Consider the following 14355-nt stretch of genomic DNA (forward strand, 5'->3'; position numbering starts at 1 on the left):
TTGATAACTGTAGTATTTGCTAAACAAAAGTATTAATGCTGTTAGTGATGTCACCTTGGAATGGGGCTCTGACTTGAGGCATATTTCCTAGGAAAGATGAAAGAAGAAACAATTTAGAACAGGTGCGGGGGAAATTGTAATGGCAGGAAATTCCTGTGCAGGTCCATCTTAGACCACATGGTAGAATTTACTGAAGGTTCCTCTTTTCTTTATCCGCTTCCCATCTCTTTCGGGAGAGAAGTGGTATGAGAAGAAATCTTATGCTAACGCATCTGAAGTTGGACTCCACTAGTGGGGCATATAGTAGGAACTGTTTAAGACGAGTCCAGTAGGGTAGCTCTAATAAGGTTTATTTAATCTAAGGACTGTTAGATTTTTTTTTAAATACAGTGAAGTGGAATAAAATTTAAGAGCAGAAATAAGATGAAACTAATAATGATTTAAAAATGAAAAGTTGTTCAACTCTTTAGGATTCAAAATTATTAAGAGTGGGTATAGACTTAAATTGTATCTTCCAGAATTTAAAACCGTTTTGAATACCAGTTCATACTTCACTTACCAAGCCTTCCAAGTTCAAAATTGTGTATCATGTCAATTAGAGCAATTGAAAAAACAAACAGACACGTAAAAACAGTGCTGAGAGCATTTTCCTGTGATATTAACCGATGTTGATCTGTTCAGTGTACGATGGCATCAACTAATGAGGTAAAATATGGGATCCTGAACTCAAGACTTGGGAGTTAAATGAAGCAGGAGCGTTGTGGTTTTTTTTTTTTTTTTTTTTTTAAATTATATAATCAAGGTAAAGGGCACCTAATGCTGCTGTCATCATGGTATCATGAAGCAATGATGATGAACTGTTTTATTTTAAATCAGTATATTTGTGGTTTCATTTAACACACATACTAGTAATTGATTTTTAACAAAACTATTTTTAGTTATATTACTTGGCAATTTTTTTCCTAAGTAAATACAATTCAGCGTTTTCTGAATTGCTTCCATTCTTCGGCATCATAGGAACGTGCATTGCAGACCACAGAATACACAAGGTGACTGTGTTGTTCAAAATATCTATTTCTATAGTAATAAACACGCGTCTGTCATTAAGCTATGAAATCATAAATTGCAGTTTTACAACAGGCACACCAAAATTGGGTAGAAACGGTACAAAATAGCTTTCATACTCAGTCTAGTAAAATATTTTAGAAGAGTAAATGAAGAAATCAATTCTTTTGTAGAGAGATGTATCTACGGTAAGCAAAGGAGATAAGCAATGATGAACTCGTATGCGTCTATGTTGGTGGAAGTATCCTTCTGCTAATATTCCATTTCAAAAAGGGCGGGAAATGTTCTCATTCTCAGCCTTTCAACTTCTGCCTGAAGAACTGAAATCTCTTGGGCCTGTTCTTTTGCAAGATCCACTAGCTGTCGTCGCTGCACAATATCCTGGTAATGCTCCTTTGCGGCTTTTTCAGAAACCAGCTGTGTGTCTGTGCAAAGCAAAATATCAGAAATAGTTCATATCAGAGAAAATATCTATTGTTGTAGGCCCTGCCCCAGGGCGTATCTTATTTCAGTGACAAGGCTAGACTTTCAAAAGAGCTCACACTTGGGGACAAATTTTTGCTCTTGCAACGTATGGCTACTTCTGTTTTGCCCAGGCACAAATGGTGAGAGGAGGAGGGGTGAATTTATTTTTTAGAGAGGACAAAGGCATTGTACCAAAGTCTCTGCTGATGCAAATGGGAATAGTTTTATGACTTTAATGGAGTTTCACTAACTTATACTAGCAACAGTTAATTAACTTGGGTTACAACAGGAGCAAAAATCTCAAGTCTAGACATATCCTTAGTGTCTGATGGATATTGAAATTGCTCTCTTAGGCAGGGCAATACCATCTGTGTATATGTAACGTAACAAAAATCTGCTGCTGGCAGTGTTTTGTGCCTGTAGTGCTGCTGATGGAAAGAAGAACTGACCAGCTTTGGAGATGTATTTTATGAATGTCTTTTACTTGTGACCTAAAGCGTGCTACAGAATGTGACTCACCAGCTGCTTCAAAGATATGCCGCCTTTCTGAAACAGACACAAGCATTTCTTGCAGCTCCTGGCTGAGTTTGTAGTTTGCTTGTTCCTTTAGACAGATGCGCTTCTCCAGATCTTTAAATGCTTTCTGATGGTTCTTCACATTCTTCTTGTGCAGCTGTCCATTTCCAGTTGAATAAAGCAAATATGCGACTTTATTAAAGCTGCTTGTGCCCGCCCACCCCCAAGAACTCAATAGGTACAGCACATTTAGGATTTACCTTATCCATCACACCAAGCGTCTGCTCCATTACTGAAACCTGTTGGGTGATGCGGCTGTCATAGTTTAGTATGCGCAGGAACTGCAGAATAAAAAGAGAGAAATCAGACTACTAGGTATCTGAGTGTGTTTCAACCATTCCAATATCCTAGGTTGGCAATCAAGCTATATAAAACTTAGAAAGAACATTTGTTTTAATCTTGCATAGCACAAAGCATTTCTATAAACCATAAAATGAACATTTCTTAGATGCTACTTGAGTACTTGAGAACATTCTATTCAAGTATTCATTTATTAGCATTGTTAACTCTAGTACACTCAGGGTAGGTCTACACTTACCCAGTAGTTCGGCGGCAAGCAAATCGAACTTCTGGGTTCGACTTATCGTGTCTTGTGTGGACGCGATAAGTCGAACCCGGAAGTGCTCGCCGTCGACTGCGGTACTCCAGCTCGACGAGAGGAGTACGCGAAGTCGACGGGGGAGCCTGCCTGCCGCGTCTGGACGGAGGTAAGTTCGAACTAAGGTACTTCGAACTTCAGCTACGTTATTCACGTAGCTGAAGTTGCGTACCTTAGTTCGAATTGGGGGGTTAGTGTAGACCTGCCCTCAGTGTCTTAAGAGATTACAGCTTCTAACAACAGACACGCTTAAGAGTAGAGGTCTTAAAAGAAAGTCCAATGGTTTTGGTGACTAAGGCTCTGGAGGTTATGCTCTACATAGCAAAGGCACACTTTTACCATCCCTTCTCCCAATGACAGAACCAGGCTGGCTAAGTCCATTTACATTGTATTAATTAGATGTGATATACTCCCCAAGCCATGTTCATGGGGGAGAATGCAAAATGTTTCTGCCTAATCTAGCTAGACAGAGACTGATGTCCCACAGAGCCCATAAGCATGGTTCTAACAGATGGTACCTTTTGAGAAGGTATGCTTTTTCTTTATGAAGTGACCCCCTTATAGTTCTGAATTTTGTTACTTTACTTTCACAGTATTTTTTCTAGATAATTTATTAAAATCTTTCTCTTGGAGACCCAATAGGTAGCATATTGTTTGCAAGGATCTTGTTGTCAGGTGGGAAACATAAAATAGTCTTAAATAACTCATGACTAATAGCAATCAGATGTTTGTAGATGACTTGTCCATTTCCTGGGTCAGGTAAGCCTTTTTGGGATCACCCAAACAAATAGCAACGCTCTGTTGGTGATTTTGCTGCAGGAACTTTCCAGCATACAGTCACCTTTTGGGTACCTGTTGGTTCTTTTATTGGCATCAGTCCTAAAAGTCCTCTTTTTGCACTTCTGAAATCAGAAAATTCAAAAGTGGCTGCCTTTCTTTTTCTTTTTTTTTTTTAAGCACACTAATAATGTGATTTTCTGTGAGATACCAAATGGAGGCACTTCAGAACTTTCATTTAAGATCAAGAATGTGTTTTATTTAAAAATGAATTATGTAAGGATGTAAAATCCTGATTCCTTGCTTTAAGTGCTAATATTGATACGCGGGAGTTTAGAACCAATTCTGCCCTCAGTTACACCTAGGCTTGACAGAATTTTTTTTTTTATATAAATAATGTTGACTATCAATATCTATTTGCTGAGATGGTGTCCCTAGCCTCTGCAAGAAGCTGGAAATAGGCAACAGGTGATGGATCACTTGATGATTGCCTGTTCTGTTCATTCTCTCTGGGGCACCTGGCATTGGCCACTGTCAAAGACAGGATACTGGGCTAGATGGACCTTTGGTCTGACCCAGTATGGCTGCTCTTATATTCTTAGGAAATTAAGTGGGGGGTTAGGGTAGCACTGATAGCAGTGCTGCAAGAGGCTCCTTGCATGGCTGAGGGGCCCAAGACACCCAAGTGAAGGGGAGGCTGTGGTCCCGGTCCAGCAGAACAGAGACCCCCAGCCAGGTCCAGGGGACAGTCCTGCATACTCCACTTAGGGTGACCAGACAGCAAGTGTGAAAAATCTGCACAGGGACTGGGGGGGTAATAGGAGCCTATATAAGAAAAAGACTCAAAAATCGGGACTGTCCCTATAAAATCGGGACATCTGGTCACCCTAACTCCACTGCTGAGTAATTGAGTGGGCCTGTGACAGCACAGCTGCAGAGGGCTCCCTGCATGGCCACGGGGCCAAAGACCGCAGAACCCTGTGAGAGCGAGGTCCAGGGGAGTCTGCACTTGCCGACTGTTATTGATGGATTTTTTTTTGAGAGCGGGGGTTCTCTTTCTGAGTGTCAGGTGAAATTGACATTTTCCACTGACTAATGATTTTAATCGTATCTTCCGAAGCCTAGTTACACCTGTACAACTCCGAAGACTTCAAAGTTACACAAATGTCAAAGCAAAATTTAGTCCTTAAGGTTAAATTGCTGTCCTAGCTTGGGCTAGGTTTCCCTGTAGATGTAGGACAATTGAAGAATACAAATAATGGTACAAACATGGACAGCAGCTTTTCTCCAGATAAAAATCTCAATTTCAGAGTTACTTACTAGCTGGCGATCTCTTGAAACATGCAGATTTTGAATATCCCGAGCCCTCTGGGTTAGATCGTCCATCAGCATCTTCATTTTTTTATGTTCCCATTCCAGCTGAAATATCCCTTTAGAGAAGTCTTTACTTTCCACCATGCTAGCAATTTTCTTTTCTCCTTGAGCCTGAAAAAGAGATTAATTTTAGCATAATTTATGGATTATGGAATAATTTTTTGCTGTAACAGGATGGACAGGACTCCCAATTTCTAATTTCAGTAATTTTAATGTGCCACATTGCAATCCTTTTCAGAGGCTGGTGTCCAGACAGACTTCATGTCAAAAAAGCTAACAATGTTAGGAACCATCAGGAAAGGGTTAGATAAGACAGAAAATATCATAATGCTACTATATAAATCCCTGGTATGCCCACACCTTGAATACTACATGCAGTTCTCGTTGCTCCATCTCAAAAACATACTAGAATTAGAAAAGGTACAGAGAAGGGGAACAACGACTAAGGGTATAGAACAGCTTCGTATGAGGAGAGATTAAAAAGTCTGGCACTTTTCAGCTTGGAAAAGAGATGAATAAGGGGGGATATGATCGAGGTCTGTAATATCATGAATGCTGTGGAGGAAATGAATAAGGAAGTGATATTTGTCCATCATATACTACAAGAACCGGGGTTCCCCAATGAAATTAATAGGCAGCAGATTTAAAACAAAAAAAAGGAAGTACTTCTTCACACAATGCACAGTCAACCTGTGGAACTCATTGCCAGGGGATGTTGTGGAGGCCAAAACTCATAACTGGGTTAAAAAAAGAATTAGATATGTTCCTGGAGGATAGGTCCATCAATGGCTATTAGCCAAGATGGTCAGGGATGCAACCCTATACTCTGGGTGTCCCTAGCCTCTGAGTGCCAGAAACTGGGAGTTGATGATGGGACGGATCACTTGATGAGTGCCTTGTTCTGTTCATTCCCTCTGAAGCATGTGGCTTTGGCCAGAAGTCAGAAGAGAGGATACTGGGCTAGATGGACCATTGGTCTGACCCAGTACGGCCATTCTTATGTTCTTTTTTATGGCACTTGTTGCCTTTTGCTGACACCTTAAATTAACGCTACTGCTTAAGCCTTGTATCCCAGATGAGGGTGAAACAAACTGCAGTCAATACCTGTCTGTTCTCCCACCTTATACAAGTGCTACGGCCCAGGGTTTTAAAGGTATTTAGGCATTGCTGAGTGCAGCCTTGGAATACACCTAACTAATTTAGGAGCCTGTCAGTCTCAAAGGTGATTTGGGCACCTAAATCCCATCAACTGTCAATGGAATTTTAGCTCCTAAGTGCCTAAATCCTTTTTGGAAATGACATTGAGGCTCCTAAATCAGGTAGGCATTGCAATGGTGAGCATAGCAATGCTTAAATACCTTTAAAAACGTGGGCCTAAGCATCTTCCCTCTACAATATTTGAACTTCTCCCAGCGTCAGGTATTTTGCAGTTACCACTGAAGGTTGTATGCGGTAGAAATAAAAAGCAAATTTTTATGCAGCTGGGATGGCAAGAAAATAACCTTTACTGTGAGTATGAAAAATGAAATGTGCCATGTATGATCCCACAATTTCACCTTTATATTAAAGGAGAATCACTTAATTTTTGGAAGTTTCACTGTAACCCAACATTCAGTTACCTGACATGACCGCACAACTGGGGAATGTAGGAGTGGTGTATAGGATGTTAATTCTCTATATACACCATGTACAGAATGGACATAGTGCTTAAAGATGCTGCCTTTCCACTGATCAGGATGTCATTGATCAGTGCTCAGGATAGTAGCCTTTATATTAGAGATGTTACAGAACTCATAATAGCTTCAAGGACATTCCAAACCGAAGATGACAGTTGAGCCCATTGGTATATGGTAGTGCATTAAAAGAGATTAAATCATGTATTACAGCAATGTCAAACTAGATAAAAGCTGCTGTCTCCAAAGGAAAATCCATTCATTTAAAGCCCTTAATTTCCTCCAGAAAATGTAAATTACCCGGATTGTGCAATTCAATTCTTCAATAACACTCTTGTGAAGGAGAATAGCGTCAGTATAATCTGGTATTAGCTCAGCAGCACTCTCCAATTCCACCTGTCCTTGTTTAAGCAGAAATTGGATAGTCAAATCCAGTTGAAACCTCATCTTCTCCTCTCGTAGCCTGAAATTGCAGAGAACCAATAGCAGTTTTTAGTGATTGATAAAATGCTTGTATTTTAAATCTCTATGATCAGAGGGTAACAGAAAGATTAGGAAATCATCTGAAAACCAAAAAGGGTCACTCCAATTTTCATAATTCTTTGTGTTTGCTAATGACCAAATGCATGTTTCAGCAAGGGTTTTCTCCCTCACACCCTGTTTTCTCTTATTTGCTCCTACAGTGAGTGCTTCTTTCCATATAGACTGTGTTTTGTCTTCCCTGCCAGGTCAAGCAGAATTTAAAAGGGAGAAAGCCCCTACTGAACAAACAAAAACTTTATCAATAATTGTAAAGGAATCACAGAAACCTCCCCCACCCTAGTCAAGTACATTTCTTTTTGTATAAACTATCTTCTTGGAGTTTGTTCCCAAATAACACTCTCATCTAAAAGGTGATGAAAACCAGATGGTGTAGTAGTAGCTGATAGAATAAGAAAAATACAGCGTTACGCATTTGAACCTCTCATTGAAGTCAACGCTCTTTCAGAATTGGGCTCTATGTCTCTTAGATGAGTTTTAGAGAAAAGTGTGATACAGTACAGAACTGTACACTTCTCACTAGACTTTTAATTCTGTGTCAGCAGAGTGCTAAAGTGTAGATGAATGTGAATGTAAGAATAATAAGCAAAATTACATATTGAGTTCATTTAAAATTTTTTCAGTGTCCATCCTTATCTTCTCATCATCATCCATCCTTTTCTGGAGAAAGGCCTGCATCTCCGCTAGCGTCAGGGCTTTCCGTTTCACCTAAGCAAACAACATCATAACTACTTGAACACACTGAACTTTGCAAATGTAGAAGAAAACCTTTAATGGTAGACAGACTTTTGCTCATTCTTCACAAGAACAGATTTTTAAGAGCTGGATGAGGGAGCAAGCTACCTTCCTGACTCCCATTAAAGTCCATGCAAGTCCACAGTTTTAGTCCTTACCTGCACTTTGAAAGTTTACCCTTTACTGATGCATATTTTGTTCCTTTGAAAGGAAGGTCTCATTTCCTTCTCACTTCAGCAAAGCAAAATGGATCTTAGCTACATCTTTGGATATTTAAGGTTTACATCTTGGTGACATTAACCTCAATTAATAGGGAAACAGGGCTTTCTATCAACATGTTATTAGGATTTGCTCTTGATGCTTTAGGAAGGAAGAAGCGTTCATCAGGGTAAACAAATGCAGCAGATGTACATGTAGATTACAGATGCAGAATGGTATAAAATACCTTGATGATTTGCTTTTGTTTTGGTGGGGATGGGGAAGAAGAATGAGAAGGGATCCTTTGAGACAGCTCCTACTTCCCACTTACTTTCTTTAGAGGAGAGCAGGATGTGGCTTCCTCGGAAGCCATTCATACTGCTCTGTATCTGCTGGAAGAGGGAGCTTTGCTAAAGAGTGATGACTACACTCTGGAAGTGAGCTAGGGACTCTCAGATCACCTACACTGTGCTGCCACTTGCTTAGTCCTCAGAACTTGATGCACTGGGTTAAGATCCCAAAGCATCAAAGAGTATATTCCAAACAGTAAATCAACAGCAAAATAAACCTGATGGAAATCACTTGACGTACCAGCTGTTCGCCTTCCACTTTTGTTCGTCTAGCCAAACAGAAACGTTCCCAGACAGGCAGGTCTAATCCCTCAGGCATGTTTTCAGGGTCATCCATTTCATCTATGGCTTTCATTAAATGGGCAAGTGCCTCTTTGTAAGCTCTGGCTGAGCCTGGCCGATCTCCATAAGGGTTAGCAGTGTCAAGGTGCATCTTGATCTTCTGGGCTCTGGTGTCATCAACCATGGCATACATAGTAAAATAAATATTTTATCTTTCTTCTTACTTGCTACATAGAACAAGGTCTTGTAGTACTAAAAACACTTCACATCACTCTCTTAATCTCTTGCAGCATGCAACCAGGAAATATTATTTAAAACACATAAAAAGACATGTTTTGGGTGGTTATTTATTAATTATTATAATCACATTTTAAATAGCATATGTAATGTGGGTAGAGGAGAAGATTGCTTTAAAATGTCTGTCAGTCATCCATATGATAGCTGATCATCAATAATGGTTAATGACCATCGTCATTACGGAGGTGCAGTTTTAAAAACAGGTTAGTAATCAATGGCCTACTGCTAACTAAAATACTTCACAGAGCTTAGAAAATAGAATCTCCCCTCCCATCATAAAGATAAAAATAATAACATGTAGAAAATGGTTTGAGTCAAAGGGGAATTTTACCTTGGTCGGCGTTTGTAAAGTTTGAAAAGATGATCAATGTGATGCATCGGAACATCAGAAAATTCCTTTTTAAAGCCACGTTCCAGAATCTAGCAGGAAAAAAACACAGCAAAACATCCGCATGCACTATCCTAGAAATACAGACTAATGATGAGGCATGCTAAAAGGTGCTAGGTGGAGTCGGGCTATTTCATAGATTGCCTCTCTCAGAGATGACAATTTACCATGTCTGCTGTGCTTTTTAAAACACAGAGACGTGTCTACAAAAAGTGAGACTAGCAAGTTAAGCATAGACAGTGGACTTGGCACTTTGCAAGAGATACAGTCCTTGCCCAAGAAACTTACTAAGGCCTGATCCTGATTTAGCCAAGAACTTAAGCATCTGAGTATTCCCATTGACTTCAGTGTTTCATCAATCCGTATGGAACTACTCACGTGCTTAAGTGTGCTACTGAACTGGGGCCTAAATACTGTATATTCTGGAGGAGGTGTAGCACTGAACCTCTTTTTATTTTTTCTGCAATTGCATCTGCTTGAACATATGACTAGGACTCTTACTTTGTCTTCAGCTGCTAAGTTGTCATAGGTCTCTCTGTAAGCATCAACTTGTGCTCGTACAACCTGGACCTCCTCTGCAGTCCTGAGCTGTAACAAAACCAGATGGATTTCAGTAACAGAACTGAAAGTAAACACAGCTGTTGGAATGCTATTCAAACATATTACACATGCTGAAGAGACGTCTTTTCTCAGCTTACAATACAACAATTGGGTTAAATTCACCTCTGGTGGAACATGCTCCTAAGCAGACAACACAGACAGCACTCAATATGTCATGTGCCTGTCTGATCTCTAAATTGGATTCCTGCGAGGCTTTCGATATGGGGCTACCTATAAAGACCACACAGAAGGGTCAGCAGGTGCAAAATTTAGCTACCCAACTGCTTAATGAGGTTGGTCATAAGAAGCACATGATTCAAGTGCTCTATAGACTGCAATGGCTTACTATGCAATTCAGGGTGCAATGTAATGTGTTGATAGTGGTCCCTAGCTACCTGAGAGTCTGCCTCTCTCCCTGAATAGCATGACAGGTGAGATCAACTAGTGCAAGAGGTCCCTAGGTTTGCACGTCTGTAGAACTGGTCCAACAACAAATTAATAGGTGAGCTTCCAGGACAAAGCCGTCAGAATTTTCATTCTAGAACATTTGTAGTCCTGAATATACTTGTGTATAAGTGCAGAAACCCGTTTGTTTTGAACTCCAGTCACTATGTTGGCTTATGCATGGCTCGTCAGTGGTGGGCAAACCCCGACAACTTCAGTTCCAGGAAATTAATTCAAATTTCTCCAAATTTACCACTTTCTTCTTTAAGAAAGACGGCAACATTAGATATCCTTTTGTGCAAGGTTCTTGTAGCAAAGGCATTATCAGTGCTACCAGACAGATTATAGACTGCCACAGGATACTAAAATTGTGTATTTGACAGATAGTGGCATGCTTTCCTCAGGGTATGGAAATTTACACATGTAATTCCAGACAAGCTGGGAGAACTGTATACCCAAGAAGATGTGTCTTTATTACAGGAGTCTTCTGCCACCCTTATAAAAAAAAATAGATCAAGGGCTGTGTAAATCATGGGGGAAATTATTTGTAGCAGCTTGGGCAACATTTTTATTTGTAAAGAGCAGGTTCCATATGAAAATGGTTGGAGTCTTACAGTCCAAGTACTGGACTCACCTTCTCCTTCCGCTTCTTGTCAAGGAAGTGATTCAGTCCGGCTTCTCTTGTGCTCAGCTCTTCATCCAACAGCAAAGAGTAAAGGAGGTTGTTTATTTTGAGTTCCTCCTGTGGAAAGATTGTAAGGAGAAAGATCAACACTCTTGCGGCTTGGAGATGGAGATAAGAAATCCAAGATCTCTGCCTTACCTGGTATATGACCATCTCTGATTTAACTTTCCGCTCAAAGAGCTTGCTTACGGTGTCATCAAAAGTTTGTGTTGTTTCCTGAATGGAGGTTTGAAGTTTCTTCAATTCAGTTTCTAGTGTCTGGGGGGGGGAAGGGGAAGGAGGAGTATTAAAGCTAAAAGAATGTGCATACTTTTAAATGTGTGAGGGGTGGAGAGATGCACAGCTAGTGAGCACTTGGGTAGGGACCGTCTTTGTGTTCTATGTTTGTACAGTGCCACTCTGGTCCGTGACTGGTGCTCCTAGGTTCTACCACAATACAAATAAATAAAGTAAATAAATAAATAATATAATACAGTGATGACATATCTAGAAAACAGACAATAAAAATTGACAATGGCTCATTTATGTACATCATTAGACCATTCCCCTTCAGAAGCCATGAATGCCAGCTTGACTATCTTCTGCTCAGGTGGAAATCCAAGGTTTACAAAAAAACAAATTTTAGTCATGCTGGTCTGACAATATAGGGACCGTCTTGTGAGGTGCTGAGTTCCTTCTACTCCTGCTGAAGTTAATGGGAGCTGAGAATCAGACCCAAACCTAGTTATTTAAATCAAAACTTTAAAGTGTGTGGCTATAGGTTTTTTATTTTATTGTTTAAAAAGAGATTACGTAAAATACCTTTGACCATTGACTTGCAATGAAACTGAGGAGCCTAAAAATGGGACTCAGGAGCCTACATCACTTAGGCACTTGAAAATATAACCCAAAGATTAGTTTTTATTCCAGTTAGCACTACTGAGCTGAGAAAGCTGTTTCAGAATTAGCTAGGTTCTATTTTGAACCATCAAATTCAGCTAAATTCTGGGGAGTCATTACATTATTGATAGTATTACAGACAGAAGGAGCCCAGATTTGTTTAAACCAGGCATGATGGGTATTGGAGTGTGCAGCGCTTCATAGGATCAAGCCCTTTATTTCCACCACCACATAAAAGTTGTATTTGAGTAAAAAGTATCAGAGACAATGTTATAAGATAGTAGAAAAAGAAAGGATCTTTCAGCCAAAAGGGCCCAACAAATGACACATTTGGAATGAGGGTGTGGCAAGGCTGACTGTTCTGCTGCCCAAATTCCTCTTTGAAGAATAAAAATTGTGAAATTCTGTGCATCTGATATCCACATGCCCTGCAGCTCTGTTAATGGAATTCCAAACATCTTTCTGGAAATATTTGTACATTTGTGATGGAAAGCAATAAAGCAGTTTAATCAGACTTGGAATGTGCTAGTTATCACAGGTAAACCTCGTCTTTTCTGCTTTAAGTTGGGGCTTCACAGGTAACTTTGTTAATTTTTAACACTTATTGGCATTTTTATTCAAATAAATCTGGTTTTTCCTCCCTTAAGAAACCAAGAGGTCATATCAATAAATCCCGAGAAAAATAAGAAACTGTGTTTAAGGACCCTGAACAAAATCACCCCGTCTCATTTTATTTTACCTTTCTGTATTTTTCCCTTTCTTCATTCAGCTCCTTAACTTTTTTCTCATATTCCTTGAATACTTTCTTTTCTTCTTCATTCCAAAGGGCATCAGGTTTAGAAACAAAAGGAGGTGAGGGAATCTCCTGAAGATATCAAAACAGCCATACAATTCATGAGCAACATCAATTCTCCATTAAAGATCACCAAGGAAAAGAACCTACAGCACCAGTAATAAACCTCCCAAAGTTTATTCTGAGCTTCATCTTAGTAGCAGCTGGAAGAACTACACAAGCCTTGGGCCCAAAGATTGTATATCTCTGCTTCGGCCCTATTTTATGTTCCTTGACTTCCTGGAGTAACACCAGTGTTGAACCTGCAGCATCTGCATGGGATGGAGCACTAACTACACCTCCTAGCAGCACCAATGGTTATGGTGTGAGTAACATGGCCATTTTTGCTTTCATTCTCTCTCAAAAAATCGTCAGATACAATAAAATACAAGTGAAATTTTACGGCAAGCTCAGTACTACTATTATTGCTAAAAGATCAGTTTTTCCATTACAAATCCCTTAATTAACTCCTAAGCCAAGATGAACTTTCATTTCCTGAAAACACATCAGCTTTAGACAGAGTACTTGGGTCTCGTTTACCTTTTCACTCTAGAGCACCATTTTACTTTGACAGCAGATGTTTTCTCCCTCTATCATTGCATCAGGCTTCCTTTGCTGTAGAAGGTAGAGCGAAGCAGCCTCTCCTAAGATCAAGGCCAAAACCCGTTTAGGAAATAGCCATTAAAGAAGTAATACCAAGTCAGGTATCTATACTTGCTACTCACTCTACAGCACTAGCACGTCACCTCTGAAGCAAATGAAGCCGACACACTAAATTCCTATGGTCACTGCTTAATCTGGGTCTCCTAGAATCATCTGATTTGAAAGGGAACAATAGTGGATTGATCTTCCCATCCATTCTCCTGTACAGTGGAAGGACTGATTCAATGTCCCTAAATCATCCCTGTTAGCAAGATGTAGTCTCACCTGGAATAGCTCCAATTATAAGAGTTCCACAACCTCTTGGGTTATCTTGTTCCATTGCTTAACTCCTTTAGAAATATTTGCACTGCTAGTGAAAATTCATATTTATACAAAAAGATCAAAGGTTTTCTCTTTCAACACTATTCTTATGACAAAACATTTTCTCAGGAGTGGTGCTTAAGGCAAATTTTCACCATTTCTCTCCTTTTAAAATACTTGGGAATTCCAGTTAGAATTCAAAAATGGTGAATTTTATTCAGTTCTAATCACAACAACTGTTACTTTAAATCAAATGAGAGAAACAACTCACTATCTTCAAGATGTCTTCCTTTTTGATTTCTAGGACCCCACCCATCATGTCATAAAGGGCACGTTGTCTTGCACTGTTCTGGAAAAGATAACAAATGAAATGAAAATGCTGCAGAACAGGGTACTTGGATGACATAAGCCTTTCACCTCTACGGTGCCAATGAGAATCTGTGATATGTCGCCAGTGAATGAAATGCTGACCTATGTGAAATACACTAGCAATCTCAGTCTGATTTTTTGGTGGACAGATGCCCATTTATCAAGCAACTATCACTACAATGGGCACCCTAGTTTTTTCAGAAGGGATGTTCTTCTTAGATTGTTTGCTCATTTCCATTCCGTGTCAGGCGTGCACAGTCGCTGG

General features: G+C 39.7%; 1 protein-coding gene across 1 annotated transcript in view; it reads right to left on the reverse strand.

The window, feature by feature from the left end:
• Positions 1 to 1082: 1082 nt before the first annotated feature.
• The window catches only part of CFAP43 (cilia and flagella associated protein 43), an 86093-nt gene continuing 72820 nt past the window's right edge, over positions 1083 to 14355 (reverse strand). Inside the window, exons 27-39 of the mRNA XM_065408052.1 lie at positions 13993 to 14070; positions 12666 to 12791; positions 11186 to 11305; positions 10997 to 11104; positions 9820 to 9906; positions 9262 to 9350; positions 8593 to 8800; positions 7664 to 7776; positions 6829 to 6991; positions 4802 to 4966; positions 2307 to 2387; positions 2050 to 2203; positions 1083 to 1490 (exon numbers count right to left, since the gene is read on the reverse strand). Of these exons, the coding sequence (XP_065264124.1) occupies positions 1318 to 1490; positions 2050 to 2203; positions 2307 to 2387; positions 4802 to 4966; positions 6829 to 6991; positions 7664 to 7776; positions 8593 to 8800; positions 9262 to 9350; positions 9820 to 9906; positions 10997 to 11104; positions 11186 to 11305; positions 12666 to 12791; positions 13993 to 14070 (1665 nt within the window). The 3' untranslated portion in view covers positions 1083 to 1317. The remainder of the gene's footprint in view (positions 1491 to 2049; positions 2204 to 2306; positions 2388 to 4801; positions 4967 to 6828; positions 6992 to 7663; positions 7777 to 8592; positions 8801 to 9261; positions 9351 to 9819; positions 9907 to 10996; positions 11105 to 11185; positions 11306 to 12665; positions 12792 to 13992; positions 14071 to 14355) is intronic.

Source organism: Emys orbicularis, chromosome 7 (assembly GCF_028017835.1).
Source record: "Emys orbicularis isolate rEmyOrb1 chromosome 7, rEmyOrb1.hap1, whole genome shotgun sequence".
In the NCBI taxonomy this organism is placed as follows: domain Eukaryota; kingdom Metazoa; phylum Chordata; order Testudines; family Emydidae; genus Emys; species Emys orbicularis.